The sequence below is a fragment of the Ambystoma mexicanum genome, chromosome 10 (genome assembly GCF_040938575.1).
Source record: "Ambystoma mexicanum isolate Mex_15411 chromosome 10, UKY_AmexF1_1, whole genome shotgun sequence".
In the NCBI taxonomy this organism is placed as follows: domain Eukaryota; kingdom Metazoa; phylum Chordata; class Amphibia; order Caudata; family Ambystomatidae; genus Ambystoma; species Ambystoma mexicanum.
In genome coordinates, this window is record NC_090932.1 from 243,349,176 (window position 1) to 243,375,618 (window position 26,443).

General features: G+C 43.4%; 1 protein-coding gene across 1 annotated transcript in view; it reads left to right on the plus strand.

The window, feature by feature from the left end:
• The window catches only part of CLSTN2 (calsyntenin 2), a 3,665,407-nt gene that overhangs the window by 2,288,944 nt on the left and 1,350,020 nt on the right, over positions 1 to 26,443 (plus strand). The window contains exon 5 of the mRNA XM_069617773.1: positions 2,255 to 2,463. Coding sequence (XP_069473874.1) covers positions 2,255 to 2,463 — 209 coding nt within the window. The remainder of the gene's footprint in view (positions 1 to 2,254; positions 2,464 to 26,443) is intronic.

Genomic DNA, 26,443 nt, shown 5'->3' on the forward strand with positions numbered 1-26,443 from the left:
ATGGCTGCTCTACCCATTATCGTGCGGGGAAGAAGAATCCAATGTTTCACGTCTTCCGAAAAACGCTCAGTTAGTGGATGCAGATTACAAGGGACGTAGGTCGAGAGATCTCCAGAAATCCACACGCCCAGGTAGCGGAAGCCCTCCCTCACCACCCGACAAGGCGCCCCCCGAGTGGTCACTAGGTCTCCCCCTTTAATTGGGAAAAGGACTGTTTTGTCCCAGTTAACTTTTAAACCACTAAAACCCCCAAATGCTTTCAGCATCTGGGCTACTATCGGGTAGGCCTGGCTTGGGTTACTTAGGTAAAGTAGGAGGTTGTCGGCTTAGAGGGAGACCCTATCCTCCCGTCCCTCCGGCCATCGGAACCCACACCATGTAGTGGCCTGTCGGAGCCATTGAGCCAGGGGTTCGATTGCTGAAAACTGGCTTTTTGAGTTGTGTTAGAGGGGCGATGCAGAAACAGTATCCAGTGATTACAACGAATGCAAAATAAAGAATTGATCTTTAATAGATAAAAAACAACCAAAACATACTGAATTGTTTTAAAAAAATATATGTGGGGGAGGGGTAAGCGGTTACATCTGCTGGGGATGGGGTTGGGAGAAAAAGCATTACAGCAGATGGAAAATGGCATTATTGAAATGTCTGCAAGATTGGCCAAGTCTCTAATAAAAGAAATTGGAAGCGCAGGTTAGGCTCACTACACTCCTATGAGCTGGATGTAACTGAAAACGATTGAACTACTTTAAATTAGAGGTGTGCACTTGGGCCTTTGCTGGCACTGTCTGGCAAGAAGTGTAGTGCACATATGTCCTGCAGTATCCCTCACAATTGTGATGCGTAGTCTAGTGGTAGTGCATGTCGGCATGAAATTGCGACCTGCCATTTCTCACGACACATCCCCTCATCCTTCTTTGCGTGGCTTGTGGCCCCATGAGTCTGGTTTTCCAGTGCCAAGTGGCCACCTTGGTGGGGCATGATGCATTGTGCAAAATGAAGAAAAGAAACACCATGGGCTGGATGGGTAGATGAAGTGGGAGCACATGGGCATCTTATCTCCCTTTTTAGGCAGATGCAGCCAATAATGGAGTATGTCATAGTATGACATGCCTGGCCACTCACGAGAGCATCTGGCCAAATGATGTCACTCTTTGAATGATGTGTGATTACTGTGGACGATGAGGGCAAGGCTGCTGTTGCTTTGCTGTCTAGAGTGAAAGCTCTCTGGTGGTTTGTGTGCTTGCATAGATGCCCCCATTGGGCTCATTTAGCGGAGAGTACTCTACTTATAGTTTGCATTACACCCGCTTTATTCCGGAGTTTCCGCTGGCAGAAAGCTGGCCGAAAAACACACTGCTTCTCCTTGTTGTGCATTGGAAACAGCAGACTTTCTGTCAGCTTCCTGATGGCAGGAAGCCGGTGTTAAGTGGATGCAATGCTGACTTTAAATATGGTTCTGGGGTAAAACCAGAGGATTTTCTCTTATGGAAAACTCCAAATGAGTACCCACATGTGTTAGCAGTGTGTGAAGGGTTGCCTGGCTGATTGCTGTCAGTGTTAGCATGGCTGGCAAGACATGGCAGTTGCCAACCTTTTGCTGATGCCACGCTTCATCACATTTAGTGTCATTCCTTTGCAATCAATCAAACTTGGTCTCAACATCCATCCACTCTGCACTGGTCACTCTGCCACCACTCAGCCACTAAGCCCAACACGGAAAAGCTATTCAGAGTTTTGAGAGCTCTATCTGCGCATGGCTACTCTGTTGCAGTGAGCTGCCTGCTCCCACAGTTCATGGGTTCAATAGGTTTCAGGGTGGAACAGACACAAAGCGGAAGGACATATATGCACAACAAAGGCATGCTCAGTGGCTTTGCATTGCAACCATCCTTAGTGACCCAATTTCACACCTTGAAGTCTCAGGTGACTATTGACAATTCGGACTGGACGTTTGTCATCCCGTACATGTCTTTCGATCTATTGATGATTATGAATGGTTATTTATAACGCACGTAATATAAGCGCGGACCCGGGGATTGAACCTGTGTTGCTCCACATTGTCTTGCTTCCAAGGCGAGCGCATTGCCCCTGAGCTATCTTCCCGAGATTGGTGGAAAATAGTGCACTAATTAAGTTACTCCATTAGGTTGCCCCCTACTGCCACTATAAAGTAATCTTGTGTTTGTAACTTTCAAACTGCTCCATGAAGTGTCTTGTGTTGCTATGGTTACTCTTGCTTGCTTGCTCCTAGGGCGGTAGTCCACATCCAGGTGAACGATGTCAATGAGTTTGCACCTACCTTTAAGGAGCCCACCTACACCGCCATTGTTACCGAACGGAGGATCTACGAGAGCATCCTGCAGGTGGAAGCTCTGGATGAAGACTGCTCCCCCCAATTTAGCCAGATCTGTAATTATGAAATCGTCACACCTGAAGTTCCTTTTGCTATTGACCGAAATGGTGAGTTTAAAGGGGTTATATGTGCTGTCTTGTGGTGTGTTCGTTCGGTTACATCCGGGATGTGCATGCTGTTATAAACAACAGTGGATTCAAATAACGAGAAACATGCGATTCCTACGTACAGGCATCCATCACACATCCATGCACCTAGGACATGCCATTTAAGTGGCAGAATTCTGCTGCTACCACTGGAACAAGTTAGGACTTGGTGAGATAACCAGTTAAGAATTAGGCTATTGAGTAGACCACCCCAACTCGTAAAAGTGGGTCAACCTACAACAGTGCATTCAGAATACCAAACCCCAAAGGGAGTCAGTAAATTAAACTGGGGTTTGCTAAATTATTGCCAGTGGCGGTTTATACAATGTACCATGGAATTCCCCCCCAATATTTTCCCCATCGCATCTTCATGGAGGCAGGTGAGAGACTGGTTCCAATTAATGCTGACTTGTTCATAACCAGAATTGACGAGTTTCAGTCAATCCCTCTCTATGTTCCATTCGACGTTCACTGCAGGCGATCCCACCAACCCCCCACCCCACGATAATTAATCAAAACAAAAGGCCCAGGGAGATCATGTGGCCTGGGTGGGTGTAAACATGCTCACGAGGCTCGGTGGCTGCAGTCTCTTTCAAACGTGTCTTTATGAGACTAAGGGCATGATTAATGGGATTTTTAGAGCAGTGCAGAGTGAATTTGCACTGGTTGCAAAGTTACTTTGCACTACAAACAGACACCCTGATTCACAGAGCAGTGCAAAATGTATTTTTGCATGCAAAGTGACTTTGCACTGACTGCATGGGTTTGCACTGCGAAAATACACTTTGCAACCCTCTGTGAATCAGGGTGTTTGTTGGCAGTGCAAAGTTACTGTTAGGACTGATTTTCTATACACTGGCCTGGTGGACAGAAGTATAGAAGGTTAACCTATATTGTGACAGGAACAACTCTGGGAACTTGTAGCCAAACCAGTTTAGGTAGCATTGACAGATGGTCTAGGCTAAGTTCTTCAGACGGAGTGAGCTTGTAAAGGGTTCACAATGAGGTCACACAGTGGGCATCACATATTACACTTAGACAGGATGTTACAAAAACACAGTTTTTTAATTATGGCCAAAACACACTATAGGAAAATGACTACAAGCATGGAGACTTATCACACAACACTATTCAACTAAATACATTTGTACATTCACTTGGTTCAAATGCACAATATAAACAAGTACTCCTACAAAGGAATGGATAGACAAGTATTATACACAAAAATGTCCACAGAGATGGCCCCTTACTAAAATTGTCCAGCTCTAAGTTGCCTGGGGCCTTGTGCCCAATAGTTCAGGATATAGTTCCCTAGAACTTAGGATGCAGGACAAAATGCAGCTAGGGTCTCTGGGGTCCAGTGAAGGGTTCTTAGAGCTACGGTTCAATGTAGACTAATGCCCAAAATTATCCCCAGCAGCCAGAAGTCTTGCAAAGCCAATTGTGTTCGAAATTGGATTATTATAAGCCCATAGACTTATAATGGGAGTATAGGGGTAGGTTAAAAGCTCAGTAACTTAACCCCCTTACTCCAAATCTTCCCCAGACTTGGTAGAACAAAGGAAGGGTGTCCTACATTGCCTTTCCCGCCAAAATCTGCAGTCCTCAAGTTTCATGGGTTGCAGATTCGAGCTACGCTCTGGTTGGTGTCTTTTGCTGGTGCAAGGACTCTCAGTCGAAGAATGCAAAAAATACTCAATGCAGCACCCCTCTCAGGACTAGACTCGGGTGAGGTAAGCAGGTTTCGGACGATGCACACCATGCATAGTGATGCAACAGGACCCAGTAGCCGCGGTCTTACTTTCTGGTCTACCTCGGGTCCCCCTTGAAATGTCACAGGAGGGAGCCTTGCAGTGGTAGCTGAGGATCCACAAACTTTCAGGCTGAAACTCGGTCCAGTTACAAAGTTAGCATGGAAGCCAAGAATTTAAGCTGGTCAGCTACAGGATGGTTCACAGGCACTTCCAAAGGTGGTTTTTGGGCTGGGCACTGAGCAGACGTCGGGAATGGATGGTCCCTCCACTCCAAGCATCATAGCACCTTTGCAGGCCTACTAAAGTTCACAAGCAAGACCGGGCTCCACCATGGCTGCAACAGAAGTTGGTTTCCAGGCCTCCTTCAGTCAGGTTTCAGGTTTCTTCATGGATCTCACAGCTGGACAGGATACTTGGCTCCTTCAGGTAACTCCAGGATCTCTGAAGAATGGGTGCAGGGGTCCTCTTCTTATCCTAAAAGCCAGGTAGGAGCTGAAACTCCCACTAGCCAATAAAAGGACTAGCCCACACACACACCCCAGCAGTGCTCCAATCAGAACCACTGGTGGGAACATCCATGCATACCACTCAGACACACAAGAACTAGAATGTTGATTGGAGTCAGACTGATCCCGCCTATATCCTGCCTGCAAACACACATAACCCTCAAGAAGCCTGACAAAAGCTGCTGCTTTCCCGGGCACTGGAAGTCCTTGTAAGGATTGCCCTGGCCTCAGAGGCCAGGAAGAAGGCAAAACAACAAGATGGAAAAAGAACAGGCAAAAAATGTCATGGCACGGCCGTGTTTGACCAGTAGCCACAGTTAGTAGCCAAACGTGATAAATGCAGTAAAGCTAAAACAAAATTCCACAAAAAGTGGGGAAAGTCACTGCTGCCATCATCCCATCTTTTAAGCACTTCTCGAATAACCAAAAATCCTCTGAGTGTTAGTCTAGGGCAAAACAAAAATGCACCCCATTGAATAAGCTGCTTTGTGAAATGATAAACGTTTACCACAAGTGATACAAAAGTAAACAAAAGTAGTAACACAGTAACACGACTGAACGAAACACTGTTTCCCAGTATTGATAGCCTGAAGGACATATCAGTTTCCCCATAACATATGAGCAAAGGAAAGTGCAGTGAAGCTTATGGCTTCACTCTACTGAAAAAGTATAGGTCAGATTCAAAAATAAAATAAAAACGTTTAAGGGGTTCCATAAAGATGGAAGGAAAGGTGCCGTAAAGAGCATCTTTCCTAAGAGTGACTTTTCATCGTGATAAGAATTCCGTGAATTAGGGCCCAAGTGTTAGATGTCTTATTAGTTTCTGAAATTAAGTACTTTTAAAAGAGAGTTTTTAATACTGCTTATGCAAATCCTGTTTTTTCTGCACTTTGTTTGATGAGTTATCTCTCTGTCACAAAATCACCACGAAAACATTCTGATAAATTGCTGGGTTTCTACAGTTGGCAAGTCTTTCTCCTTCCTCCAATGTTTGCCTTCCAATTTATGCTGGGTCAGTGTGCCTGGGGCGTGGCTGGCTTGGCACGTCAAGCTCTGCAGCAACGATAGGCAGAATCATAGTGCCAGAGGCCTAATTGCCCAGTGGCTATGGTTACAGGGTTATGGTAGAACTTCAACAACAAAAAACAAAAAGCAAAACAATCTACTGAATCAGCTTTGCTTATGGAATGTAACTCTTCTCTGGAACGCGTTTTAATAACCTGAATTAACAAAATACATTTGACAAATTCTCCGAAAAAAAAAACGGTAGCAGAGATGGCATGGTTATGATATAAACCCCCATAAGCACTGAAATGTGCCAGTAATAGTTACAAGTGCAACAGCCATCACGACCCTTGTCCTGCACTGCACAAGATATGCCATCACAATTAACAACATGTCTAGCATTAATGATGCTATTGCAGATGACATCCCAGGAATGTCTTAGAAGAGTGAAGTGATGGTGATTGTGGGGCATATCTATAGTGGCATTATTAAGAGAACATAAATTCAGCTCATGGTTAGGGTGCAGCACCAACATGTCATGCACATATGCCATTACCTTTCAGTAATATAAAAAAAAACAAAATGGCGTTTTGTTCTGAGGCTAAGAGTACTGTGTCTGGGCCCGTAAATCAAACCCTGTGCGGACTGTGGATGAACCTGCACCTGTGCTTTGAAAGATACACATAGAACATGAGGGCCGGAAGAGAACATTCTAGGCTAGGGCCGGAAGAGCACATTCTAGGCTAGGGCCAGAAGAGCACATTCTAGGCTAGGACGGCTTGAACTCACAAGAAACACCCTCCCAGCATGGTGTTTTCAAAGGGGGAGGAATGACAGGATGCTTCCTCTGTGGCATTGCATACGATGGCCTCTCATTTGATGTTGGCTGATTTTCCCAAGGGAGCCTCCCCAGGTGGGATCAAAGAATCAACATGTTACAGACATGGATTTAACCCATGTAGAGGGGCAAAGCAGTGTGATATACATCATGCAAAGGGAGCTTGGGTCAGCATTATTGTTTATGGCTGCATTTTGGTACGGCAGACGTTTACTGAGCAGGAATTGAGGACATTCGAGGAAGCTACCATTCATTTAATCTATAAGGGACAGTACAAATGCTAATGGGAACCTGCCATTCATGTAATCTATAAGGGGCAGTACAAATGCTAAAGCAGCTTGAATGCGGTGTGAACAAGCACGATAATGCCAATGACGATGGCATTTATGCTGTCTACCATGGTGATGTCATCAGCAGTGCATGGTTGGTCGAGCTATGGGCGCATTGACAAACCTAACTGGCAAATTAAGATGGTTGTGTTGTTGTTGTTGTAACCATACAAGGCCCGTACCTGAAGGCTTTCAGCAAATGTTTATAGTTCAACTTTGTATTGCTCAGGTTAGCCAAATATTTTCTGCCAAAGACAAATATATATAGCAGGTCACTTTTTGAGATGCTTATAGCTCTGTTTCTGTATGACGAACTGACACAAAGTATCACAATGAGTCTTTAGGTTAAAACTGTTTGTTTTAGGGTGGACACATATTATATGGTGTGCTGCAAAAGCAATATATCATATTTATAGTCTAATAGGAGTGTGTGATCTCCATTAGATCAAAGACCACCTTGAGGTTTTACACCAAAATGGGATACATTGTCTTAGAGTTTGATTCAAAGTGAAATCTTTATTACAGTTGCTCAAACTATTTCAATAAGTGTTTCTTAAACATCTTGAAATGACTTGTTCATATTTTGACTAACACTACCAACCGCTCGGTTTCTGCATCATTCAGGGTCAGCCACATGTGAATATCTGCTCTTAAATGTGTACCGGGTGTTTTGATCCCCGTTATAGTCCACCCACACTGACTTAGTGAGCTTTGAAAAGTTTTGTGGGTTAACAATATTTGTGCAGGACTTCACATCCAGCTGAAGGAAATGGGGTTTTCAGAGGTAGGAAAGGAACTAGAACCCTGCAGCTCTCAACAACATGTTGTTGATGATATGGACTCGAAGGCCTAATTTACAAAAAAGGGAAAGAATTGTCCCCAACCTTTGCGCCTCCACGAAGATTTCACCTAAAAAATCTATTGCTCATTTGAGTCCCACATTTAACTGCAAAGGATAGCGCTCAACTGGCCAATTCAGCGATTGTGTGGTAAAATAATATAGAATGTCCATTGAATGTTTGGATTACTTACCAATAATCTTCATTACTCCTACTTCAGATCTTCAAAGTGCTTACTCTATGAAGGAGTTCTGTCTTCTGACAGAATCAGTTCTGAAAAAGGTTATTATGTTGTTTTATTTTGCCTCTCCCCCCAAAACTTAGGTATAAAGCACCTGACCAATCCGATAACCCACCTGTCAATATAAAGCAACCTGGGCAATCTTATCACCAGAGAGGGAGAGGAGTATGTCAGTACTGAGAGGAGGAAAAGTAGGACTTTGAGTCAAGAAGATTACCAGTTACTAATCTGAGCACTACCTCAAAGTCCCTCTTCCACATCACTGTACTTTCTCTTTAAAGTATACCAAAGATCCCAAGATTGGACCAGCACAAACTTGGACCGCAAAGGAATTCTCTCCCTCCAGCTCTCTGGACCTGCATCTGAGCTGGGCAGAAGTAGCAGACTTTGAAGTGTGCAGAACCAGGTGCAAACGTCCCCAGATTCAGACCCCTGCCTACAGCATTCAACATGTCGACCAAACAGATCCTGCATGCAACTGCAGAACCTGAAAGATCTGAATTGGGAGAATTAATCAGACAATGGCTGAGTCTGAGAAAAGGCATTGACAAATGACATAAACAACACTGCATCCATCACTCCTTCATACCCACCTTGAGAACAACCAAACCCTCTCAAGTAGTTGAATAGTGTTGCAGGGGCAGAAAGGGAGAACTCTCTCAACTATGTTCCAATTTTCAAAACATGACACACAGCCATACGCAAGCGCCGGCCCATTAGATGCCCAGGTATGTACCAGGCTCCTTCAATGGCAATATTACAACTGTGTCTATCAGAAAAGCAACCAATTCAGGCTTTTGGTAGGGGTGGCTTGGTAACAGCAGGGCTCCTTCCTTTAATCAAGGCTGAACTGTGGTCCTAAGTGACCACCAGCACTGTTGACTTTTCTTGATCACTCCCAGTGGCCAGGGACGTCAATGAGGGGTTACCAGGGGTCGCAACTGCGACCCCTGAGGTCTCCCCTGCTACCCCTGTGGTCTCCCATGCTACCCCTAAAAAAACGTTTTAAAAAAAGGAAAGTGTCTTTTTTTAAAGCAACTCCTGGGCTATGGACAGCGTCATGTGGCTCTTTGCTTCTGGAGTGGCTCGGGTTATTATTTAGGCCACACGTCTAACACTTTCAGCAGTGACCCTAAATAAGAAAGAATAGGAATACCAAATAATGTGTCTTTCTGGAATTCTATACAGTAATTGCTAGACTCATCAAATGTTTATTTCGGGCACACTTCAGAGGGTGAGTCACTGATTTAGTCTGTTCTTAAAAACCTCAACTCAGCCTTTCATCCTTCTGAGGTCAATAAATGAGCACCAACACAGGTTGGATGATACTCTATGTATATTTTTTTCTAAATATATATATATATATAAAGCGTAAGTAAGTGTAACAATAAGTAAGCGCAAGTGCTATATAATAACACATATTTATCATTTGGCCATGGACGTCTGCTTGCATTCACAGTAGTTTGGTAATATGGGCCTATACACACTGACCTTAATGATACATATGGCGATCCATTCTTGTATGAAATGTATATCACACTATAGTGATATTGTAACCATATTTTTCATAGTGTACTTCGGAACAATGTTATGTGATTCCACTTCCTGTTTTGTCAAGGTGTGAAAGGTTGTGTTCCATCCCGTAATATCACTTTGGGGTGGGGTCAAATGGCATCACTTCCGGTGAAGTCATCAGAAGTCAAGGGTCGTGTGATGTCACTTTTCCTACCCCTGGCATTTTGGTGAAATGACGTTCCTACCAGTGGCCCGTCCTTTTGCAGGCATAGGAATATCTTTCTGCAGCCACCCACAAGTGTAGAAACCCCAGGGGATCAGTCCAGCTGAAACTCCAGGGATCCCTCAAACTAACCAAGCCTGAGTCTGCATTCTTTCCTGAAGTCAAAGCCCTGTAGGGATTCCGGGGGACATCACAAACCAAATCCTTACACAAAAGTCCTGCAGGGGGTCCACACTTTGGGAAATAAATAGAGCATGGAAGAGGGACGTGGAGGTAATGGCTGCTCTGCAGCCACCAGCAAAGGCAGTCTGTGAGTGTCCCTATCATGCAGGTGCTCGCCAGTTAAAATCGAGTACACCATGAAGAGGGACTGACAATTGTGAACCACCCCCAACATACAGCACCATGACGTGGAAGCAAATTACATCACAAACAGGCAAAACAACAGAACTCATAGCATGGTGCATGTGAAGCACCAGGCTCTGAAGCAACATTGCTTACACTGAAAGATGTAGTTGACCTACATATGTTGGAGCACATGTGATAGATTGGGGCAGTATGCAATGAGCCACTTGGGGGCCACTTTAGGTTACTTGATAATTGCAAGCACTTCCCAGGCTCCAGTAGTGAGGTAAAGGTGTTGTGAATGTGTGAGCAGTGAATGGACACCAGCTAAGGGATTGCTGTGGCAGGTGGAAGGGTTACGAGTACCGATGTAGGGAGGATGCACCATGAACATCGTTCCTCTCACTGACCATAAGCGGTCAAATAGATGACTTATGTGCATATGGTTCCAGAACAGCCACTTGCCATGGTATTTTAATATTCTGTTGACTACTGTATGTGTGAGTTCTGGACACACTCCATGCAATTTGTCTTGGCCCCAAGAGGAATCTGCATCTACTGCTGTCTTTGTCTATGTTACCATTCCATCATTTACACATTCCCCAGATATCAGTTTAGTGTGTGTAGTGTGCATGTATCTGAAGTGGCCTTGGATGTGGTAGTGCATTGCTACAGGGTGAGTTGGCACAGAGGTGTGTGGTGTTCCACATTGTCAGCAACACCATTTAACTTTGAGTGGAACAACAACTTACTGTAATGGTTCTTCTACAAACATCAGCCCATGAGAGGAGGATGTTGTTGATGACTACCCTGTCGGCCAACACTGGGAAGTGTTTGAATGATCTCAATGTCTGTGTGCTGCCTTTCCCATGTGTGTGAATGCCTGGGCTGGTGTGACTTGTGCGTAAGTCAGTTGTCGCATACGCCAACAACTACAGTGGTGTTGAACACCCGTGGCAGAGTGTTCAGGCTGTTATTCATGAGGAGGAAGGGGATGGAACATTTAATCTTTGTTGACTCTATATTGTACTACGACTGATTCAGAGTGTCGAGAATGCACTGACCACCTTTCTTTTGGCAATTCTTCCAGGATTTACATGAATATGAAAGAAACTGAGGGAGAAGGTGTTAGTGAACATGAGCGGAATCAAGCTTATCAAGTCTGTGATGTCCATAATTGAGCATTGACTGTCCATGGGTGGAAGTGACATTGAGGTCAAGCTGACTGTGAATTTAGTGGAATGCAGGAAGACGACAAGGAGTATTAACAACAAGCCTGTGGTTTACAGGTACATTTGGGTGAATGTGAGTGGACCATAGTGAGCTATGGGGGTGCCTCATGACTAAAAAGAGTAAGCAGTACCCAATGTGAATGAGGGCCCTGGGCTGCGGGTATATGTGGATGACATTTAGGTGTCAGTCATGAAGGAGTAAATGTTGTGTCTGTGTAGATCAGCCAGCAAACATATAATGTGTGCCATGAAACGAGGTGCAGTTCAACATCATGTAGTGGGGTCAGTTGTAATTCATATGTGCCATATGGGGGCATTTGTGAGGTAGCTGCGATGTCATGTCCATGATGGTGTCTGTGAGCAGCAACATCAACAATGAGTGCAGACGGTGTGCCCAGCCTTTAGGAGAGAAGGTGGCATTGAAATCATTAAATGTAGCACTCCTGATGTGTCAGGAGCAGGTCATCTGGTTGTGCCACCTCATGGTCCAAAGTGGTCCACACAGGAACTATACTGTAAAACTGTCAGTACTACTGTTAAAATAGCTGGCAGAGTGATAGCCAATGAGCTTACAGTTAAAAAAGGAAAGCATGTGGCATGGCAGCAGAGGTGGGTGGTGCACAGTTTATGTCACTTACAACCACTTCCACTGCCGCCCTCTTGTGCACTGACACTTGTCTCCCACAGTAACCGCCAGCTCTGCTTGAAGGTGCACAAACTAATTAACCAGAAAAAACACAATTATCAATATGCACACATAGTAAAGCACAGTTGTGCCATTGCAGCTATTTACATCACATACTCCGCCCAACCCTTACTCCTCTCCCACATTCATTCCCTCCATCCCCCTGTCCAAAGGCCTTTATTGACTTCAAACTTTTTCATAAATTGACTTTTGTCCTGCAAAAGTACAAGAATGTGTGTAGGCTAAAGCAACCACTTAGACCTCACCCTTCCAGAAACCAAGTGTCAACACAACCATAAAAGTAAAACAGGCAGAATAAAGAAATGTTTGCCTTTTGTGGTAACATGGGCCAAGGGAAGGCTATTCTCTCAAGAGGGGTGTCAATGTGGTCCAGTAGTAACCCAATGAGCGAAGCATAACAGTGCAACATAAAGGAATGTCCAATCAAGATTCTCTAAAAAAGATATGCTTTAATCAAACACACCAGATAAAATAATAACTCATTAGAAAACACGGTAAAACCAAACCCATGTAGAAAGAACACAGCATATGCAAAGATAACAGTCTGCATAATGAGACACAGAGAAAAGGCTGTTAAAAGACCACAATGTCCACAAATGATATGTCCTGAGGTTGCAAAAAGGGATTACAAGGACTTGCCAGTCTCTACAACCCAAAATGGACAAAGGGGGTTGTTAGCTATAGGTAGTACCTGTTTACAGTTCTTGGTGCTCCAGCAGTACCAAGCTGGAGGAGTGCAAAAGGCAGCAACAGAGGGTCCTAGTTGTTCAAATGTGTTGAACGGTTCTGGAAACATGGATCCAATCATTTCAACAGTGAAAACCACCAGGATCATGCCTGTCTGGCTCTCACAGTGCTGTGAGTCCCAATAAAGGGCTCCGGGGCAAGATTAGTCCTTTTTCCATCCTTCTAAAAATGGGGGAGGGTGGCGCACAACTGCAGGGGGCCCTCAACATGATGAGGTCCTGGATACTGCTGTGACTAGAGAGGCATGTCTTGTTGAAGCAGCAGGTTCACCTCCTTTGTCCCTGTGAATGGTTAGGGTGACAGAACTCACCTCAGCCTTGGAACATCCGGCTTCACCTCACAACTAGAGGACTCCAGAGGGTCCAGATGAAATGTTCTTGAATTCTTAGAGTCTGAACGATGATTGCAAGATGATTGAAAGAAGTGGTGGGAGATCACGTCATTTGAATGTAAACGTCTGCAGGTGATTGGACTAAAGCTAGCTTGCCTTAGTGCTCTTATCCTTGTTGTTGAAATAAGTGGACTTTGTCCTTCTGACAACACACCCAAAGTGCTTTGCTCCAGAGGAATTGAAAAGGAAAGGAAGGAGAGAGAGAGGAAGAGAGAAACAAGATACTGCACAGAGCTAACCTGTTTAATGTAACCCTGTTCCTCCTCATCTTTTTTAGGAACAAAAGGCCTTTAGAAATGCACCGCCATGGTGAAAGGCTACTCCATTTGAAAGTGAGTGTTCCTTGATGCCTGGGTCCAGGACAGCTGTCTCTGGTGCAGCTGTACCTGGCACAGTGTTTTAGCTATCCTCACAAAGAGATCAATGAAGAGGCATGGTCATTCAGGTTCCTGTATTGTCGTTTGGCAGAATCAGCTTGTCCGTCCAAAATACACATCACCTTCCACAGCTGAGCTTGGCTCACAGGAGCTGACATGTGTGATATCAAATTGGATGTGTCTGTAATGATCATAAGTAATTCCATGCACAATGCTTTAACTCAGGCATAGTTTAACTTTAGAGTTTACCCTGCCAGCTTGGGATACGTATGGTCATCATAGTATTTGTTCAGGTGTGCATTCATTAAATCTTAAGTCGTGGCTGTCAATGCAGCTCTCAAATGGGCAGCAGTGACTGCTGAACCTGCTCTGCACCACTGGTCGAGCAGGCACTGGAAATTAAAAGACTGATGCAACAGTACACAGATAAACACTATGCTTTTGAGATGGAGCGTATGAAAGGGGAATCTGATCAGCAGATTACTGGTTCAGTGATGTACTTAATCATATAATTTTATTATTTAACACAAATCAAAAATGGCAGGGTTTTCGGACACTTGCCAAATGGCAATTTATCTCTCCCTTACATAACAGAAAGGGATCTATGTCTACAGGCCACGTACAAAAGGCTGTACCTGTGGATTACCCCACAAATTGCGGCATTCCACATGTATGTTTTTTTTATCTGTCCCTCTCACTGTGCTTGTCTAGGGGTCCCTCCAAATGCCCAACCACTATGGGGCACCCCCCGAACCCAACCACCTGCTTCCACCTCATAACCCACTTAACTGCTGCAATATATGTGTTGGCCAGATACTAAAAAATATGACAACTGTCAACAAGATTCCTGGTAACAATACTCAATGATCTTCTACCTACAGCGACCATAATACACTGATACATACCTGCACAGTGCCATGAAGCATGGACACATGACCCATTAGCAGAACGGCCCACAGAGTATTGCATCCAACATTGTGACACTCATATCACATACCTGAAAAATTTAGATAATGTGCCTATATCATGTGACAGACTCACTAAACCACTCTCACACACCCATATATAACAAGCAAGCCAACATGCACACCACATGGAACAATAACAAAGCAATTTATGGTATTAAAAAAGAAAACACACGAAAGTAATAGAAGCACTCAAAATATGAACAATAAGAACATATGTACAAAAACAAAAATATCAAAGGAAATTTAAGCCTATCCATCCCAAATATTAAATAAACCCACATAACTAAATACGCCGATCACATGTCGATGTCCTCCTATAGTACCGCAAATGCCCGGCCAAGGACAACTCTCCCTCCACACTCACCTCTCAAAGTCGGGCCTGCCTCATCTTCACCTCAATGTCTTGGGTAGCCCTCCAACATAAATTCATGATACAAACCTGAGCACATGCCATGCTGTTCTCATCCTCGGCCCTGTCCCTGGCAATGGTAGACTCTTGTGCTGCAGTCCAGACTGCACACCTTTCCTCCTCCTGCTGCCTCATTTCCTCCATCTGAGCTCCCACCTATGACTGCACTCTCAGCCTGGCCTTTTTCATTGCACTGGTAATGTCCTTCATCTGTTTTGTCCACCTACATGCCTTGATGACATAGTCCTGTCTTCTGTACTGCAATAACTCCCACTGCCTGGTAATCTTATTCTTCCCTGGGTTTCTCGCCGAAAGGATGGCCAGCTGCAGAGAGAGGAACCCATGCTTGCACTGTCCTGGACTGAGTCTTTGGCCACCACCGCCTTTTCTTCACCACACACCATTGCATACTCAGAGGCCTGCACCCACCTTCCCCTGGTGTCCAATCATTGATGCCACATCATCTGCCTTTGTATGGACCTCTGCTTCCACCAGGGACAAAGGCACATAGAAAAGGCTGATGGCGGGACAACAACAGAGGAGCCTGAGCAGATGTTGGGCATGGAAGCCCCACCCAAGGTTGCCTGAGCCACAGACTTGGAGGCAAAGGAGGGGGCATGGAAATGGCCTGTCTGATGAGACCAGCCCTGCTCAGTGCATCTGCCATGCAGGCTAAGAGCATGCCCAGCTCTCCCTGGTGCTGTGCAGCCTCCTTCTTAATGGCAAGTACCGCATCATAGAGAACATTGGTCCTGTCACATGAGAAAGCCTTGGTGTTTTGGCAGGGACAAGGCCTTAAAGGGCATTCATACTATACCCCTTCTCCTTGTATTGTCTTCTAAAGGTCCAATCAGGGAATGTCAGGTAACAGGCTATAGAATGTGGGTGCACTTTAATATGTGCTTGAGGGTCAATGGCACAATGAGGCATTTTGAAGTCCAAAACACAGATGTGATGGTGTGAAGGGCATTGACATTGAGGAAACATTGCATGTAGCATGTTTGCTTTCTTATCCAGCATGTGATGCCCTCTGTGAGTAGGTCATTTGGTATAGTTGCAAGGCACCAGTAGCCTGTTAGAAGGCTTTGTGGAACATTATTTGAACAGTGTAGCCTATGTGTGCAAATGTTGAGGTGTAGAATGTTTGTATTGTCTGCTATTTTGCAGATGAGGATTTGCCAAAAGAAGATCAGGCTGGACCATCAACCAGCACAGGGCAGCTAGCCATTTCTGGTGAACATCCCCAGTGAACATCCCCAGTGCTTTCAGACAATAGTGTGCAAGCCTGGTGACTCTTCCTCCTTAGCAAATGCACCTAATGATGTGTATGACCTATTTGGAGAACTCATGCATGGGCCTGAAGTCACCAGTCAGTACATGTCAAAATGCTGAGTCAGAGGAAAAGACTCAGGCCACCTTGTGCTCATCTGGTGTAACCATTGCACCACAGCCTTGACCTGCTAGTGGTACAATGGACAGCTGAGACCTTGCGAGTCAAGAGAAAAATGTGGCTTGCTCTGGTGTGGCAACAGCTGCTGTGCCTACATCTGAGGATGCACCATTATTTACAACTTCATTGGAACCCGCAATGCTTGGTGGGACCAGTATATCTTGAACAGGACTTTGTTAGATTGTTGCTGCAAGAATTAGGGCCTCAAACAAAGCAAACTGGAAAAGGAAGCCCTGCCTGTCACAGCAAGAAAGTAGTATACATAGATTCTGTCACATATTTGAGCTTTCTGCCTCTAGCTTGCTGTCATGATCAAAAGGATGCATGTCAGACTGTGTATTTTGCTTGCTGCCATGTGTAGATAGAAAGTCATCACAGAGTACTAAGAAAACTGCCACGCCCGAATGTTGTAAATTGGGCGGGAATAACTTTTGCACTGCGTTTATTTTCAAACCCAGACCTCACATGAATGCCACTATGGAGATAGATATCTTCTTTCGGCCATTGTGAGAAGTCAAAAGGATAAAGTAGAAACTCCAAAAAGAACCATTCTGCATCTATTAGAGTGCATTAATTCCCAAGGATTACAGCAGCACAGAATGTATTGAAGCTATCAGAGTCTATGTTTGCAACGTTGCAATTGTTAAGGACTCTATTTAGAATGTAAAACACATTCATATAAATGTATAAGTCATTTGGTGGCAGCCTAGGCAGCTAAATGATAATATGTCCAATACATTATTTAACGATTGGGTTGCTAGATGTGAATTTAGTATGTTACAGCATGATGTATCTTTTGAAATAGTGATAGAAACCCTGTCGAGGACTAAAAGAATGCTTTAGGAAATGGACTGAATATTAACAATCCGAGAGTTTCGCAAATACCGGCTACACTCAAGCATTCTACTGGACATCAGACCAACTGGGATTCTCCCTCACTGTCTGTATTTTTTTCTTAGTGCTTCTTGGTAGACTAAGTTCCGGTGGGTACGCTTTAACCTCTATGCGACCTATGAGATCTTTGGAGCTAGAGAAACTGTTAAAAGAGATCTTAGGATCTGTCGATACTGTAATGACCACCCCAAATTTGAGACAATTTTCCATTTGTTGTTAGAATGTCAAGCTTTGCATAATTGATGGTTTGTTGATTTGTTGATTGATATTTTATTTCTATCGCACTCGTACACAAGTGTTTCAGAGCGCGACAAGGCAAGGGAGGGGAACAGGGGAGAACAAAATAGCAATCTTACTAGGCCCAGTGACATTGAGAACGCGCAAGTGCATGGGCGAGGGGGGAGGGGAAAAGTGCATGGAGGGGGGGAGTGGTGGAAAGTGCGAAGCAGAGGAGAAACAGATAAATAACAATAAATAAATAATAAAGGCAAAAAACAGTGGTAATGCAGCCAGCAATTTGCAAGTGCTAGGTTTAAGGCAGCAGACAGGGTAGGACTGATAAGTGCAGGAAGAAAAAGGTGGGGCTGTATGGGTACAGATACAGACCCCAGTGCAAGGGGTGGCCCGGAGGCAGTGTGGAAGGGTGGCAGGATGAGCAGGTACCTGGACCCAAAGGAGAGAGGGTGGCCAGGTGCACGGTGCCAAGAGAGAACAGATCAGCAGGGGAGAGGGGGAGCAAAGGCAGAAGAAAAGAGGAAGGTCTTGAGGTGATTCCGGAACCGAAGATGGTTCTCCTCAAGTTTTAGAGTAGCAGGGAGACTGTTCCAGAGGGATGCCCCAGCCAAAGACAGAGATCTACCCCGAGCTTGTTTCTTAGAAAAATGACAGACCCTGAGGGAGTTGGAGGTAGAGGAGTGAAGAGCTCGAGAGGGGAGGTATTTGCAGAGGGATAGCTGAAGGTATTTTGGACCCAGGCCCCATAAAGCCTTGTGGACAATGCATAGGGTTTTGAATGTAATCCTTGCATCCACTGGGAGCCAGTGGAGAGATTTCAGAGCTGGAGAGGTACGATCCCAGGGCTTGAGTCCAAGGACATGTCTTGCAGTCCTGTTCTGGATTAGTTGCAGAGGGCAGAGAGTAGAGGCAGGTAGATTTAGAAAGAGGCTGTTACAATAGTCGAGCTAGAGAGAACCAGAGCTTGGGATACCATGAGCTTCTGGGGGAGGAGAGGAAAGGCAGAGTACTTCTGAGGAGGTGCAGTCAGAAATTTGACTTTTTAGAGACCTCAGAGATGTGGGCAGAGAAGGAAAGGGTGGAGTCAAAGATGACCCCGAGGTTCTTAGCCTCGCAGATGGGGGTAGGAGGAGGGCCAAGGTTCACTTTGGTTATCTTCTCCCGGTCCCTAATGTATTATCTTGCCCTAGTGTATGGCTTCATATTCTTCTTGCCATGTCCACCTCATGGTCGTTTGTGGCTTTACGTTTTCTGGATGAATTATTTCCGAGATAAATGATTGTCATTGTTAGCTAGAATTTTTCTTTTTTCCCCCCTTCTTTTTCTTTGTCTATATTTTCGGTGTAACATACATATTTTATTGAATAAAAGGATGGTAATGTCGAGAAATTGTGAATTTTAATGTTTTTAAAAGTCAGTGAATCTTGTTTTTTATGGTTATGTTCTCTAGTAGTAACTAACTGCATTGGACATGTAACTCTGTTCTTTTATCCTCTATGAAACGTTTTTTGAAATAATCACAATGAAAGAATATGTTAAATAAAAGTCCCTTTATTGAGTAATGTCAATGATCAAGATTACATATGTTTAATTTTAACACAAGTATTTAAAACCTAGAGTAAAATTGAGACCTCATTTAAAAGGAGTATGTGCTTTGGCTAAATAAATAAAGAATGTGCGAAGGGGTGCCTTTGTGTTTGGTCCTGCCAGTCCAACAACCCTGTTCTAGTCTGGTAAACAGTCAACGAGAAACCTACTAACCATAGAGATTTAAATGGGGTCTCTAGGGAAGACTGGGAAATGTTTCTGGCACAACAATTCACAGGAGACCCGTCCTATAGGATTCTGGACCATGTGTCAGATGCTATTTGGTGCTTATAGGTTAAAGGTGCGAATCAAAAGGTTCGAAATACAATAGGGTCGAAACAAAAGGTTTGAACATTTTTTTTTTTTAAATATTGTTTTTTTTTGGCGGGGTTCCCCCCTGAACCTCCTGTTTTTGTGGTAAAACCCACTATTTTTACCTAAACGGAAACCCCAAAAAAAATATATAATACAAAAAAAATCAAACCTTTTGTTTTCAGTCCTATTTACCCGATCCTATTGCATTCAAACCTTTTGTATTCACACCCTATTTGGTTATACACATAAAATTGTGGTGACATTGAAAACATAATTAGATCCTGTAAATCCTTATGGGCGCCAGGTCCTGACGGGCGGTGCAGCACACTATTGAAGCTGAACCCAGTAGTGTGGGCAGAAACCCTTAACTTTTGGTTTAGCGGGATTGGGGTGGTGCAGGTTATTCCAGAGTCTTGGAGAGACAGTAGAACTTTCCTCATTTTAAAGAAGGGTAGGCATGAGGATCCAAGAAATGATCGTCTAATGGCGATGTTGGATACTTCAGCAAATATATTCACTCGAGTAATCCTCGCAGAACTTGAAGATTGGGTAGCTGAAAAATAAAATCATTCCGATAAATCAGACAGGTTTCCGGAAGGGATGTGACACTACCATCAACAGTTTGGCCCTTGTTATAATCATTCAGCAGGCCTGGTCTATCCATAAAACATCAGGACACACCGCATTACATTCATTGACTTCACTAGGGCATTCGATACGGTGGACAGACCTGAACTATGGAACAAACTGAATTATTGTTACTTACCCTGGGGAATCCTTAAAATGATCTTATTACTACACGACTGCACACAGGTGAAAGTCTGTATTGATCAGGCATGAAGGACCTTAGGTTGGATGAGCAGGAATAGGGGACTCAAACAGGGTTGCCTGCTAGCACCCATGCTCTTTAATCTCTACCTGGCAGACCTTGGGGGGGATCTAATTTAATGAATTAGCAAACCCAGTGAAACTGGGGGATGCTTCAATCCAGTGGTTGGGTTATGGTGACGGCCTTATCCTAGATTCTACCACCTGTAGTCTGCAGGTGACCTTGAATAGGTTGGCATCTTATGCAGAAAATAACAACCTCCCAATAAACATGGAAACAACTAAAAATATGATTTTTGCAAAAAGGGCAGGAGAATAAAAGGATGCCATGGCTGCTGGGGGGTGCTAAGGTGGAAGCGGGATCCAAATGTAAATACCTAGGGATATATTTGGATGCCAAGTTGCAGGGAACATGCCACCTGGAACATGTTAGCCTGAAACCTTCCATCACAACAGGTTTGTTAGGATCACTTGCTGGCAAGGGAGGGGAATATTCCCTAAAAATCATCTTACAACTGTATCAGGCGAAGATCGTGTCAACCATTCTTTATGGTGCTGAGGTCTGGGCACTGTCCCATGTAGAGAGTATTAAAAGGCTTGAAGGAAAATGGCTCAGAAAATTACTTAGACTTCCCTCAGGTGCACCTGTTGAAAGGTTATATCTGGAATTGAACAGAACACCTATTCATGCTAAACTGAAAATGTGCTGTATGTCTCTTTTATGGAAAATGTACAATGCAACAAATGACTCTCTGCTTCGCCTTCTGCATAAGGTCACCAAATCTAGAGCTAGTCTCATGCCAACAAGTAACCTATTGAAAATTGAGATTGCTGGTAACACCTGGCTAACAAGGGCCTCTAACCAAATAACTGGTCCCTTGTTAAATTTAAGAGCTATATAAAGTCAGGTCTAGACTTGGATGCATTTGAGCATTGTAAAACCAGGGGTCAAGTCCTAAAAATTAAAATGGGGGGCCTCATCAACAAATTTCAGACAATGAATGGCATTTGCCGTTTATAAAATCCACACACACACAAAACCAAGAGAGGATATTTTCTTCTAAGACTGATTTTTAAAATGTTAAAAGCTGTGCATGTTTTAAACTCCAAGAACCAATACAAATGTGTTCCCTTGAGCTTGCACAAGCGCAATGGGACATTTCACTTTAAGTTGTTTGTTATTTTTCATCAGGTTATGTAGTGCAGTGGTGAAGTGTCTGGGCTGCAAGCCTGACAACTGTGGTTCGATTGCAAGGTCAGCTTTAATTCACAAATTCAAAGAGGACCTTCAATGTTTCTAATATTAGCCAGGGGGCACTGAGTCCACCCTTTGCAAAAAGTGGATGGACTTCGTCCACCCACGTGTACCCTCGACTTGAGCCCTGTGTAAAAGTAAGTGAGCAGGAAAATCTCAGGCAACTGGCTTCCTTGAATATTACAATTCACGAACCAGGGTTCCAGAATATATTAAGGGTTTTGTTTGAAACTATGTGATCTGGGACTATATCAGTATCAAGGTTAACAGCGTAAAGTCCTATGAGATCACTGGGGCCTGGCAAAAAAAACCCTTGGTGCGAACGGCTATGCCGACTCTGTGGAGAAGACTGTGTTGAATCCACTATACACTTGTTAATGGACTGTAATGCACTCAACTTATTACGTTTAACTGTGATGAGAGGGGCAGGTATACAAACATTGCTTTTACCTGACGAGGTATGGCAGCTATTTATGGGTGGGAATTTGGAATGCTGTAGTTATCATCATTTGCTGTTTTGGAAAAGAAATAGTTTCACTATTTGATTAACTGTTTTAATAAGTGAACATTATTATGTTTTTTATGAAGTAGAAATGGATCAAAACGTCAGGCGCGAGCAGTGTAAGTAATGTGTAAGTGGAAAGAAAAAGAGGAGTCAAAAAGAACACCAAAATTGCAAAAAAGTTTAAAAAGAAAAGGTGGTCGGGGAAAGAAAATGGAAGGTCAAGAGATGGGAGCTGGTACAGAGCAGGCAGGGAAGGGAAGAATTTCAGTGTTTGATGCATTGAAATGTACACAATGTGTGTGCACCCAAGATTAAAGGGCACAAAGATAGGCAGAAAAGAGAGTCAGAGAAGGATGAGAAACAAAGATCTGAAATCCTCATTGTAAAAGTAAGAGGGTAGCCCAAAAGGGAGATAGTAGAGTAAAGAGGGGCAATGCTGAGGGAAAAGATGGGAGGTGTAAAGACAAAAGAGGAGAGGGCCAGGACGGAGTGCTCGGGAAGTAGGGGAGCTGTTACTGCTCCATGAGCTGGAAAAGAATCAATCAAACAGATAGGATTGGAAAAACTGAAGGGCTGAAGCAGAAAGTTGAGGACAGAGAAGATGGGTGATCAAACGTGGCAGGGAGATCAAGAAGCATGAGAATAAATGTAAGCTTAAAGTGTAAATCAGATACAGGTGAGTTTTATATGCTACAAGTTTCTGTGGAATGAAGTGTTTAAAAGTCAGATTAGGACTTTGGGGGAACAGAATACCAGTGAACATAAGACAGGATTTTGGGAGTATACAGCATCGTCTAGAATTTTACATAAGAAAGAGATTAAGGACAAAAAAATGCAAGGCAGAGAAGGGGAAAATGTCTTTTTTTAGGAAATGGAGGATGGCAATCAGATGGGAATGCACATGCATAAAGTAAAGAGTTAAAAAGAGGGGTGAGGAATAGGGACACGAGTCAAAGGACATTTGAGAAAAGAGAGGAAGTGAGAAGTAATGGAAGATAGGAACCTTTCATTCAGAGAAAGGGCTACTTGAAATTTGAGGCCACAATCATGAAATTGGCCTTTTGTTTGTAAGCTAGTTGGCCAAGTGAGGGACACCTTGAACCTCATTTTATCATACTCAGGTGCTGCACGCAGTGGCCTGCTGACAATCTGGCCCATCAAGGGCAGGGACTGTCATGGGCAGGGCACAAATGCCTTTGTTAGGTGATCATCAGGTAGTCAAGTTAGGACCCACAATCGCTGCTTGCTCTTCCTGGGGGTCTACCCAGCTGTGTCCCAGAAGCCCCCCAAACTATTTTCAATCGGGACAAAATTACACTACCTCTTGTGTCCAACCACCAGAATTCACCAGCTTTAGAACTGCCCAGGACCTTGGTAGCAGAGTGAACTGCACATCTCCAGGGGATTTTTCACAAGGAAACATGGAGGAGAAAAGTTGCCATTCATTTTCAAAGCTTTATTTGGTTTAAAACCGTTAACACAAATTCATTATAATGTATTTATTTCATTTGTAGAGCACCTAAGCCCTTTGGCACCAGGGCGCTGTTGCAGACCAGTTACATCTATGCACAAGCTTGATTCCTAACAGTACAAGAGTAATAGCATGGGAGTGGACAGACAGGAGAGCAGGATGTTCAGGACATGGGGTGCAAGCAGGGGGACATTCTGGTCGGCTAAAGTTTAGGCAAAAAGCCAGGTTTTCAAGGTTTTTTGGGAAGGCCCAGTATGCTTTCTCTGCTGTTAGATCTTTTGGGAGGGAGTTCCAGTGGTTAGCCCCAACAGTCTCATTAAATAAAAAATAAAAATAAAAAAAAGAATAGATGAAATTGAACACATAGACTAAATACAGATACATTAATTTTAATAAAAGACAAAATCACCAGATAAAAACACAGCTATATACAGATTACATCATTATTATCTACTATCACACCTTTTGAGGTAGGCACGCTTGCAGCCTCTTTATGGATACATCAATATTTACTGGAGTAAGTCGTTTTCCATAAACCTTTGCCTTAATAACCAGGTGTGATAGACATACCTTGCAGAGGCAAAAACAACTTTCCGGTCAAGTGAACATATTAGAAACTGCATAACTTCATGTTTACTTTGTACTCTTTGGTCGTTCAATAATGGTTTCAGATACATGCGCTTTAATTCCAAAGTAGTAGAGCAGATTAACATATAATGTGTTAATGTTTCATTAGCAGATCTACACAATGGACATAGACCAGACCGCGAGCACTACCATGAATGGGTATACCATGCAGTATGTACTAGCCTTAGCCTCAGTCAGACATATAAAGAGCGTCCATAGGGTGGATGAATTTCGTTCAGAAGGCCCTTTGAATTTCCCATTATATTACTAGACAAGAATTCTGGGCCATTCTTAAGTAAGGCCCTTTTAATTTCCAACGTTTCCATGGACTTTCTCTTGGCATCTTGGAGATCAGCTTTTGATGTCTTCTTACAATCCAAAAAGGATAATCCCAAAAGCTATTGAAGCACATTTGCTTCAATAACGATTGGGAGAAACAATTTAGATCTTTCTATCCTACCACTTCATTTCTGTAGTACTAATCTCACTTCTGGTTTTAGAACTATTTTTAGAACTGGATGAATTTATATTTGCACAAGATTGTGTTCTGTTAGACAAGACGGATTTACATTTATGTTTTTTATGTGTTTTAGTAGGTGTAAAGATTAAAATATGCACAGTTTTTAAGTCTATGTACCTCTGTTTCAATTAAAACCGACAGTGTTCTTGCAAGCTTTTGTTAAGTGGATACTGAACACCGGATGGTGTGAGGAAAGGTAGCTTTTTTTGTGGAAAACCCCCTTCTTTTTAATCCCAGAGGGATCCAGCATTCAACATGTATAACAATTGCTTTACTTGTGCCAGCCAACCACAACTTTTGGCCCCCATCAGAAGTAAACAATTTCTCAAAGCATCTCAATACAATGACTACCCTGGGGAGTTCCAGGATCGAACCGAGTATAGCACAGGTTTAAGGGCAATCTGGTCAGGTGTGGAAAAGACACTAAGGTCCATTAAAACCAATGAGGTAGGGGTGCTTTTTGGCAGCAAAAGTAATTTTTTCATAAACTTGTTCTGAAAAGTAGATAATGATGCTGTATTAACATATCCCCAAAGCCCGCATCCATAAAGGGCTGCTGGCAAGGCTTGTTTTTCATACAAAACTAAAGCCTGTGAAATTGCACTGCTAATGTGACGGTATAAGAAAGAGTACATTCCCCCACTATATTTCACCAGGCTAATCTCAGTCTTAACAAGTTGTTCAGACCATCCCCCTGATTAGTGAAACCTGGTGCCTAAATAGTCAAAATATTTGACTCGCATCAGCTTTATATCATCTAATATTATCCTAAGGGGACTACTCTTTGCAAAGGGTGTTTTAAAAACCCTAACTTTAGTTTTGTTAACATTCAACTCAAGACCAAGCTCTTGATCTTAAAAATGGTCAGTGATGTCTCCAACCCCTTTGGGGACATAGCTAAGATCACTGCATCATCTGTGTAGAAAGGGATAGCTCAGGGGCAACATGTTATTCTTGGAAACAAGACAACACAGAGCCACACAGGTTCAAATCTTGATCCTGTGCTTAGAAACCGCTCTGTGGTATTAAGCACCATATAAATGAACAAAAAAATAAACAAATAAAAGGGTTGGCCATCTCATGGTCACAATTCTACGAAGATCAAGTGCGCCCTCTCCCAGTGCATCCACTATGCCCTGTATGTCGATTGAAAAAAGGAGGGTTGCCAAGACACAGCCTTGGTGAACCCCCTTGTTCACAACAAAGAGCCTAGATTATTCCCCTCCTAGTCCATAACGCACAGATGCCTGGGTTTCTGAGGGTTATAGGTCAAAGGATTAAAAAGTTGTTGAATGACAAAAGGGTCGAGTCAATTCGACCGAAAAAAAGGATCAATTTTTGGGGGTAAAATAAACCTTTTAAAGCTACACTAGAGCAAAGAAATATATATATATATATATTTAAAAAAAATGTGATCCTTTAACTGGACACCGTTTCTGAGTACAGTAATTGAATAGATTCCACCAATGATACAGGTATGTTTTGAACACTTAAAACCTGCCACAAAATATCTCTTGAATCTGAGTTAAAGGCAGTTTTCAAATCCCAAAATATGGCATACAGCTTAGTCTTTGCCATAATTGTGTACTTTTGGATAAGTAAAAAGAAAAGGAAACAGTGATCCACAATGCATCTACCGGCAGGGAAGCCAGCTCGTGCTTCACTAATTAGCCTAGCTTTGTCTGCCCAATTTTGTAATTTGGTCAGGATTACTTTTGCAAATGTTTTCCTGACACAGTCCAATAATGAAATCGAGTGAACATTCTCTGAGTAATCTCTCCCCCTGTTCGTAAAGACCCTATCCAAAATTGGGACCCATATCAATATTTC